At 38.7% G+C, this 10351-nt stretch overlaps 1 protein-coding gene across 2 annotated transcripts; it reads left to right on the forward strand.

Moving 5' to 3' along the window:
• The first annotated feature begins 74 nt into the window (after nt 1-74).
• On the forward strand, nt 75-8618 carry idh3b (isocitrate dehydrogenase (NAD(+)) 3 non-catalytic subunit beta). 2 transcript variants are annotated; one of them, XM_071495633.1, is made up of 11 exons: nt 75-190; nt 1707-1880; nt 2424-2544; nt 2696-2756; nt 2883-3015; nt 3509-3642; nt 3793-3895; nt 4078-4224; nt 4422-4516; nt 4700-4760; nt 6331-8618. In XM_071495633.1, the coding sequence occupies exons 1-11, from the start codon at nt 137-139 to the stop codon at nt 6418-6420; spliced, it is 1173 nt and encodes a 390-aa protein (XP_071351734.1). In that variant the 5' UTR covers nt 75-136; the 3' UTR covers nt 6421-8618. The 2 variants fall into 2 exon arrangements, with proteins under 2 accessions (XP_071351734.1, XP_071351735.1); XM_071495634.1 differs by having other exon boundaries at nt 8068-8618.
• The last annotated feature ends 1733 nt before the right edge of the window (nt 8619-10351 follow it).

The raw sequence follows: 10351 nt of genomic DNA on the forward strand, positions 1-10351 counted from the left end.
GGCCTGCAAGTAAGGAACCGAGGATTTTCACTCTGTTACGGCCGACACCTGCTCCATCCACCTGGGGGCGCTGTTGTCCCGTAGTCAGCGGCACACCGCGGCGGCACCACAGAAGAAGAAGCGGCAGTGTCGCTGCATGTCTGTGACGATGGCGGCCGCCTTGAGAGGAAGCCTGGTAACATTGGTCAAGGTGAGTGCACAGGGGATGTTCACAAGCTTATTTTGTGAACGCGTCTGCGGGAGAGGTGCTGCTGTAGGTGAGGCTGTGTTATGTTAAGCTTAAGGACGATGTTATAATAAACTGTCAAGGGAGGAATCGCTCACTGCTTTCATCGGTGTGTGTCGTTGCTAATCATGAGCCTCCTTCACCGACACGTCTCCTGTCGCCCCCGGGTTAAAAGTGTCTGGGTGCTTTGTGGGTCCATTTACTTCTGTCAGCTGCTTTATGGGAAAACAATCTCCTCTAATGTCGGCTGTCAGTAGATACTCGGTCAAAACAAGGCAGCTTCGTTAGCTAAGTGTGTGTCTGTATGGTAGCTAGCGTGGCTAGCAGTGAAACATCAGTCACTCCTGCACTCATCTAACCGCAGTACACGACTCATGGGGATCTGTTTACCTTAAAACTGCAGGTGCCATGGCTTGTTGAGTTGTGAAAGCTGAAGCGCATGTTATTCCCTTGCTGGTTGGTGGATAATGATCACTCAGGATCCCCTTGAAACATCTGCACAAATAAAATCACACCCATCTGTGCCTGCCCCAGAGTTATCTACTCAAATAGGCATCATTGAAACTAGCACAAGACAATACAAATAAAATCGTCCTTCAAATTATCACGATATTTGTAATTTTATATGAAAATCTTGATGCATATTGTGATATAGATCATTTCTTGTTAATCAATTAACAAATTCTTAGTATAAATTATTAGAAAATAAAATAGCCAGGCAGGCTAATCCGACAAATGAAATACCTGACATTGATGCAAAAATATGATGATAATCAACTATTGCCATAAAAAATAAAATTGGTTATTAGTCTGTAACATAACCCACAATGGCTGAATACAGTGTTTCTCATTTATCGTTTCTGAGTCACAAGATGATTAAGGGAGTGAAATGGAGGAAGAAGGAAAAAAATAATGTACAGTTATTCTCATTATCGATTAATCTGCCAACTGTTTTCTCAATCAATTGATTTGTTGGATTTGTATAAAATGTTAGTAAATGTCCATTACTGTTTCACAGAGCCAGATGTATTAATCTGTCTGATCAAGAGTCCGAAACAACCAAATATTGAATACAATAATGATATGATTTGTGTAAATAATTGTGATAATTAATATAAATACATTAATGTAAGAATTTAAATCAGAAAAGCAGCAAGTCCTCAGTTTACAGCTGAGTTTCCTCTAGTCACAGCTTTTGCCTTCCAAAATCCTGGATACTTTTACCTCTTCAAGCCTCATGAACTGAATAAATGAAACTTTGGAGCTGCTCTTATCTTATGGGTACATCCAAACTGTAACAAGGGCTCACAAGTAGACACTGCTTTGTTTTAAGATTAGGCCAATGGTTTCTAAAAAAAGTTGGGAACCACTGGCCTAATATATCCATAAAATCTCAGATACACACACACAAAATATAAATAAATAAATATATGTAAACGTTGCTACACTCGTACTGATTGACGTCTTTCCCATCCTTCAGAGCCTGAGCGGCCCCCGGTGGCAGCAGCTGGCATCTCGACCACTGAGCTTATCTGCTGGCCTCTGTGGTCCAGAAGCCCCGCCGGCCCGCGCAGATGCTACCTTCAAGGTCACGATGGTGCCAGGTGATGGAGTGGGACCTGAGCTGATGACTGCTGTCAAGGAAGTCTTTAAGGTATATTTTACAAGTACAGACCAGGAGTTATCGCCGTCTATTCCACTGAAAGCATTTTGTGTACAATATGCAGGGGTCAAAGAAAATGCAGAGGAAAACTTTTCACAAAACATCCATACTGGAGAATTATTTTTCCCCACTCTTGACTCAATTACCAAAGAAAGTCGTGAGAGACCTTGTATTAAATAACGTCTTGCAATTTGAACATTGAGGAATGCTGACAGTTAGTCATACAAAATTCATAATAATTAATAAAAACGGCTAAAAAAAGTTAGAACTATATCAGAGCCAGTAGTGGCATATTTTTAATGTAGCAGATGTAATAATATTATGATATTATTGTAGTATTTTGTGAATGTTTTTCGATAAACTTGGACACTAGCAATATTCTTAAAGGATCAAGAGCTTAGAAAATTCTGAAAATGAAATACAGCGTGTAAGTATGGAATATTTTATATGGCTATATATATATATATATATATGGCACTTTTAAAATGGTGACTCTTGAAGGTTTTTTCGAACTTCTCTCCGCTTTCTCTCCAGGCAGGAGATGTCCCTGTAGAATTTGAGGAGTTCCACCTGAGTGAGGTACAGAACATGGCCAGTGAGGATAAACTGGACCAAGTGTTGGCTTCTATGAAGAGCAACAAAGTGGCCATGAAAGGTAGCTTGACTTTTTTTTTCATCTTTCAGTTTCATACCAACACAATCTGAGCTATTTAAGAAGATGCAGTGAAATGAAGCTCAGTATATCAGGTTTTAAAGACAATCAGATGAACCTAACATATATATTTGCGGCATGTGTGGTTATCCAGGAAAGATTCACACGCCCATGGAGTTCAAAGGGGAACTGGCGTCATATGAAATGAGACTGAGGTAAAACCAAGAAATTAGTTGTGCACTTCTATGTGTAAATCATTTTGTGTGTAGTCTCCCTGTTTGTTTTTTTCTTTTTTCTTTTTTTTTTTTTTGATTAACCCTACCTCCCTGTCCATCCCCTAGGCGTAAACTGGACCTGTTTGCAAATGTGGTTCATGTGAACAGCCTGCCGGGCTACAGCACTCGCCACAACAACCTGGACCTGGTCATCATCCGCGAACAGACTGAGGGGGAGTACAGTTCATTGGAGCACGAGGTAAACAACACTCCCGCTCACTGCAGGCACAGGATGAACAGCGGTTTTCAACCCACTTGAAAAAGAAATCTTATTTGTCTTTGAAGAGGGAGATTTCCCATGAACACACTGAGGGATTTAAACTGGATATTACAAACAAAGATGACGCACACTGACAGAGGTGCTGAAATGGTGCATTGTGTTTTTGTTTTTTGTTTTTTTGTGTCTTTAATTGAGTTTATTGAACTACTTCTCACTCATTTAGGAAGTAAACGTTTCCTACTCATAATGATTAATTAGCCTAATGGACTTAAAGCCTAAAAAGACACTTTGTAGTAATACACATAAAGTGTGTGAAACATGCGCAGTTACAGTTAAGAGCTTCATTTATTAGAGTTTAAATGAATATATTCTGTCAGATATGAGACTTTCATTCTCTTGCACTGTGTATTTGTCAAGTCTCCAATAAAAGTGGCTGTATTAAAAATGTATACACGCTTTCCTTGCTCTTCAGAGTGTGACGGGTGTGATCGAATGTTTGAAGATCATCACCAGAGAGAAGTCACGGCGCATCGCCAAGTTCGCCTTTGATTATGCCACCAAGAAGGGGCGAAACAAGGTCACCGCTGTTCACAAAGCCAACATCATGTAAGGAAATACACCACCCCTCCCTTTTTTTTCCCCCCGCCTTTTGTCTAATATTTATTTTGGAATCATCTTCTATTAATTCTTGAAAATGTGGTAATTGGGATAATAATTTGCATTACACTTATACCCCCCCCCCTCGTTTTATTACAGGAAATTAGGTGATGGCCTGTTCCTGCAGAGCTGTGCGGAGGTGGCACAACTGTACCCCAAAATCAAATATGAGAACATAATCATTGATAACTGCTGCATGCAGGTACACACAGGCTCACTGTTTATTCTCCTGACTGTAATAATAAATGATTTGGTGGTGTATTCACATTTATTTTTTTACAATTCAATAACTATAGTAAATGCTGATAATGATAATCTAATAACTGATCTTCACTTTCCCATTCCATATTTAAAGTTGTCATTATCTGTGTTGCGTTGCTGCAGCTGGTCCAGAACCCATACCAGTTTGATGTGCTGGTGATGCCAAACCTGTACGGAAACATTATCGATAACCTGGCAGCAGGGCTGGTGGGAGGAGCGGGAGTTGTTCCTGGGGAAAGCTACAGCGCAGAGTATGCTGTGTTTGAGACTGTGAGTTTTCCACTGTTTTGTTTGTTTTCCATGTGTTTGACAGTTTAGCTACTTTTTACTATGTTTAAAGTTTACTATCAATACTTGCTAAGATGAGAAAATGATAATAGGGCACAAGCCATAGTACAATTGGTATTATGAATTGATTCAGTTTTACTGTTGATTGCTCAACCCTTTTCATTCTCATTCTCTTTCAGGGTGCACGTCACCCCTTTGCACAAGCTGTAGGAAGGAATATTGCCAACCCCACGGCCATGCTGCTCAGTGCTGCTAACATGCTCAGGCACCTCAAGTGAGTCAATTGCTTAGGCCTTGTAGGAACAAGTACACCACGTATTACACCATACCCATGTATCCTCTGGCGTAGTACTTCTCGAGCTTTAGAAGACAGCTTTAAGTGCCTCTTTGTCTGAACGTGGACATTTGTACTACATGGTTCTGGTCACCTCTTAATTGTCAGCATATTGTGTTCCAGCCTGGAATATCACTCCCAAATGGTGTCAGATGCTGTCAAGAGGGTCATCAAACAGGGCAAGGTAAGTGTGTGTGTGTGATTGTGTTAGACTTGTTCAACTGATGCCCACTGGTGTATTGAGCCTGTGATTGATGAGACACCTGCCATGACATAACCCCATGTCAAAGAGCACTAACAGTATTAACACCAAAACGAATAGTTTTAATATTTGCTGATTCCAGTAGAGCTAGGGTTGGGCGATATGGCCTATAAATAATATTGTGATATTTTTAGGATATATCGCAATACAGAATATATATCTCGACAGTTTGAAATCTCCTCTAAAGCACTTCATAAATGTGCAATTAAAACCTTTTGATGCATTAAAACCCTCTTGTTTACTGTTTATTTATTTGTCGTTTCTATTGGAACAACTTTGAATTTGCATGCTGCAAAGGGGAAATCACAACCAGGTTTAACAAAAATGGCTCAAAGCAAATTAAGAGCTATTCAACAAGAATCCCAGAGAAAGACATTTAACCCTTTGCTGTTTCTTGAATCAGTTCATCTGCCTTCAACTTCAGTTACAGTTTCTGAACATAAATGAACTCACTTTAGCGCTTAGTCACTTACTGCATCCCACATGGAACAAACCGCGATACATCACGTATATTGGTCATATCGCCCACCCCTAAGCAGAGCAAAATAACGAGTGGTAATTCTGCAGAATGAGGGAACTTGAAGCCACAGGACTTGTTTACCTCATATCCTGTCATCCCATGTTATTGAAATTAGTCCTCTGCAAATTGTTTTTGTGGTTCAATGACTGCAGTCTGACATCTACAGTGTCATTATGCTGGTGGCAAAAAAAAAACAAACCATACACTAAATGTTAATGTGAGTTTCAGTGTCCTGCCCTGAACAGAGAACCAAAGAGCTCTGTCATATAAATCAGTCAAATAGCAGCAGTGACACTAACTCTTCAAGTGTTTTATTACCAGTCTTTGACCCACTAACACTTGCACCTCACAACCTGTCAACTACACTTGAGTGTGTTAGAGAGCCTTTAATTACTTACTTCTGAAATTGTATATTCACGTGTCTTAACTGCTCTTGCCTCCCCTCCTTGCTTGGCTTTTTTTTTTTCTAAATGTGCACGTTCAATGCATCTGTTACCAAGACATTTTTTTTCTTTTTAACTGCCTTTTGCACCTGATCGCTGTTGATACTGACACACACTGACACAGACACTAACATGATGACCAGGTCAACCTTGGTCCCTCAGATGGCTGCTAGACGCCATGGTCAATTCAGGTCTAAATACGTATTTTAGCAACAGCAGCTTCAGGAAAGAGTTTTTTTTTTTTCTTTAGTTAGTTTTTTTTTTTTATACTCTTCTACAAAAGTTGGCAGTTGGAATAGCTTTGTCTTTGAGGCTGCTGTGTGAATGTGAGATTTTTTTTTTTTTTTTTGAAAGAATTCTTGTCAATTGAAAGCAGAATTTGCCTGCGCGTTGTCTGAAGTGCCCTTCCTCTCCCTCTTCCCTCTCCTTAACTCCCTACTCTCCTTGTACCCCATTATCCTTTTGTTTGTGTTTGTGTTTGTGTTTGTGTTTGTGTTTGTGTTTGTGTGTGTGTGTGTGCCCATCCCAGGTAAAGACACGAGACCTTGGCGGGTACTCCACCACTGGCGACTTTGTGCGTGCTGTTGTGGAAAACCTGCGTCACCGACCTGTTTACTAAGATGTTTCATCACACTCCTCACTGACATTTCCTTAAATCTGGACATTGTCTCAACATGATCTGGACTCATGTTAAGACTCATCTCCCCTCTCACTGACAGTTGTGCAGTTTTGACAAACACCATCAGTTGCATCCTAATGTGTACGGTTTATACTGGGTTTGCTGACGCACCCAGTGGAATCAATTATGCTTTGTGTTGTACTTTACTCAAAGTGTAAAGCTCATGATCCTTTGTTGCACCTCTCCCTGGACTCTCATCTGTCCTCATAATTTGTACCCATCACTTCGCATGGTTTTGCTTTTTCAGTTTCAGTTTCAGTTTATTTTCCTGTGTAAGATAATTATTTGCAGTCATTCTGGGAGATCTTTATTACATTTGCTTGTGGTTGTTGCTTAATTATCTGAGTGTCTCAGACATGTTGGCCATATAGACTACGTCTCTATCGTCACGTTGTCTGATTTCTACATCAGTCAGAACTGAATCACATAAAGATTGAGTGTAGCTGTAACTCAGTACTTATTTCGGTCACACTGCTATATCATGACCCAGCAATACCGTAACATTTCTGTCCGACAAGGTTTTTTAAAGTTTTCAGTATAACCCTGTTCTGCCGTTGCAGTGCTGTACCAGGCTGACTTTGTTACTGTACAGAAAAGGCAAATCTATCCTAAAGCACCATTCATGTTTTTTTGCTGTGATATGAAAAATACAGGAAGTATTTTAACATTAATGACTGCCAAAAGAAAAATCAAGACAGCCAAAAATATTTACACTCAAGATATATATTACTTTCAGCTATTGCGCCAATGTTTGTGAAATCATTTTCAGGTGTTTTACCAAAACAAGAAGTTATGTAAGGATTCTAAAGTTTTACAGCCTCAGAAAATCTTTTTATGCGACGGTCACAGTGTCCGCAAAACCTTTCCTGGTGTATTGTAAATTAAACTGTTCAGGGTTTTTGTCATGTGACAACAAAGGAGTAAATGGGTAAAGTTATCATTTTTATATTTAAACATTATGTCTAAGGACTAATATCAACAAGTTATTGTTAGTTTTGCTGTTCATGCCACTGATGCTGTGAGAAATTAAAGCACTGCTCCATCTCACCACTTCATCTATCACGTTCTCTACAGTCAGTTGTTAACCACAAATAATTCTCACTTTAAAGCTGATGATGGAGAATGTTACCAGCTCCAGTGTAAACACTGTCATGTCTTATTGTATTCATCAGATTTTGTTTCTATTTTGTCCGCAAATTTTAAATGGAAAGTTCATACAAATTAAAGCTGGTTTCAAGTTTGATGTGGTATTGAATAAATAACATTCTGTCTTCCCTTCATAGCCAGCGACTGACTGATGCGACTGTTGTTGAATACTAATTCATAAGACAAGACGCATGTTTTACGACAACATTGTGTTCTCCCATTGTTAAGATGTAAAAAACAGTGTTTCTGAACAGAGGAGAACGTAACTGAAATGAGATGAAACTGATGCTTTCTAAAAGAACATATCTCACTCATCACACACATGTGCTTTCTGAGTGCAGTTTCTAAAGGCTCTCTAACACACTGGCCATGATACTGTATGTGGACATGTGTTGCAGCAGCTGTGCACATAGTAACACACTGTCCTTATGTTTGCGACAGGTGCGCACTGGAGACCTGGGGGGCTATGCAACAAGCGACGAGTTCACCCGGGCTGTCATTGCTAACCTGGCAGTCTAAGCCTTGTATTTGCTAATCTGTCAGCTGCTGAGATGCACACGCTTTTTAATTTACCTCATGTTAAACTGATCTCTTCACCGATTGTACACGTACAGTACAATATATTCCAGCAATAGCTTATTTTCCATCTTAAATGCAGTAAAAATGTAGACCAAAAGCAGAGCTACATACTCTGATTTTCATTAAGGATAATCATTAAATATGACATCTAAGGCAAAATAAGAAGGTTGAAAATACAAAAGTCTTATAATCAGCACAAAACATGTTTCCATGCTGTTACACACACGCCATTCACATGATGTTCTCTGACAAGGTCCTGTAATTTCTACTGAAAGGTTTTATGTCTGGACAGCAATGGCTGTCAAAACATGATGTATGCATACTTTCATATTATTTATTAACTTCCAAGTTTTAGCTTAATTGCTTCATCATTTAATAGGAGATATGAATAATAAAGAATTCATGAGATATGACATCTTGAGTGGAAAATCCTTGCGTCAATGTTAATGGAAGACTGTTGCAGTAAATGTTTATCAGGGCTGCTGGTGGCTCAGTCAGCACACCGACTCACAGCATGAGCAACTCAAATCCAAGCCAAGGTCCTCCCTGTGTCCCAACATATGTAAGTCAGGTGGACTGGAGGATCTCTGAACAGAATCAATATGAGTCTGTCCAGCTGTGGTGCTTTGTGCGTGATGGTAGAGCATATGCTCCAGATCAACCATGGACCATGAAAAAGAATAAACATAACAAGAAATTACTTAGCTAGCTAGCCAGCCCTATTAGGGCCCTAGTGATAACTGACTTTATTTTCTCTGTTCATTTACCAATATTTGATCTATAAAATGTCAAACTTTAAAAAATTGTATGTCATTTTTTTTTTCTAAACCAATTTGACTTAAACAGATTGATGATTTTGTCCAACCAGCAGTTTAGTATATTAAAAAACAGGACATATTCACACTTGACATTTTTTTTTCTTTTTTGCTTGTTTAATTCATTTAAAGAAACATTAAAAAAAGGACAAAAAGAAGATCATTCAATTATTCAGTTATCATTATTTTTAATACAATTTATTAAAAAGTAGTTCCACTGACAAAATAGGGTACTATTAAAATTATATTCTTACTTAACAGAGTGAACTGTTTCTTCTCATTTATTTGGCAATGGGTCTTTCCTGCACTTACTCTAAATAAATTATTTTTTTATTCAAGCTCTTTTCTTCAGTTAAGGTCTACATTCATTTGTTCTGGTAACAATAAACTACATCTCTGATATGAATTAGGACACATTGTCACTGGGGACCATGAACCTTCAATAAGATGTAATTTCACATACCTCCATCTAGTAGCAGAGGTATTCAGATCATTTACTTAAGTAAAAGTAAAAGATTCACAATATTAAAATGCACCTGTTCCAGTAAAGGCCCTGCACTCAAAATTTTCAAAAGTAAAAGTACTCATTATGCAGTGCAGACGATGTTATACTACTAAGTTATTGTGTCATTATTAATGATGCATTAACATGTAAGTGGTGCCTAATGTCGCAGTTGCTGAGGTGAATTTAATTTTAGCGGCTTTACACTGTTGAGTGGTTCAAAGTTACTATTATATAAACTGTGTTTTATGGGTATCTTAATCTGAAATGTAACAACTAACTATAGCAACTATAGTTTAGGTGTATTGGTAAAAAATAAAATAGTTCCCTCTGAAATCAGAATCAGAAATACTTTATTAATCCCTCACGGGAAATTGTTATGTTGCAAGTGCTCCATTTAACATTTACAGAATATAATAAAAATGATAATAATCATGTATGTCCCCCATCTTCAAAATATAAAAAAAAAATATATATAAAGAATATTACCCTATAAATAATAGACACTATATACATTTAAATTTATAATGACATTTACAGGACAAATTGAAGTTATATACAGGATGGTTATCCGATCTTTGCACATAAATGTAAATGTCGTGAAACAGAAGTATAAAGAAGTATAAAACGGAAATATACAAGTACAATTATCTCATGACAGTGAAACAGTGAAAGTGAATCGGGGGCCCTTCATGGAGCCCTGGGGGGGGGGGGGGGTCCCCGGGCCTCGCTGTGGAGGCATTAACGGCAGTGACTGTGAGGCACAGTCCGGGCGGGGTGGCATTCAGCTCGGCCGGCAGGTGTCGCTGCGGGCTGTGCAGAGACGGAG

The sequence above is a fragment of the Trachinotus anak genome, unplaced genomic scaffold, assembly GCF_046630095.1.
Source record: "Trachinotus anak isolate AG129_WGS33_773 ecotype Australia unplaced genomic scaffold, CSIRO_AGI_Tana_v1 ptg000013l, whole genome shotgun sequence".
Lineage (NCBI taxonomy): Eukaryota > Metazoa > Chordata > Actinopteri > Carangiformes > Carangidae > Trachinotus > Trachinotus anak.

Coding starts and splice junctions, on each gene's coding strand:
- idh3b (XM_071495633.1), top strand. CDS start 137: ATGTCTGTGACGATGGCGGCCGCCTTGAGAGGAAGCCTGGTAACATTG. Junction 2,545..2,695: donor CAACAAAGTGGCCATGAAAG/GTAGCTTGACTT, acceptor GTGGTTATCCAG/GAAAGATTCACACGCCCATG. Junction 2,757..2,882: donor TCATATGAAATGAGACTGAG/GTAAAACCAAGA, acceptor TCCATCCCCTAG/GCGTAAACTGGACCTGTTTG.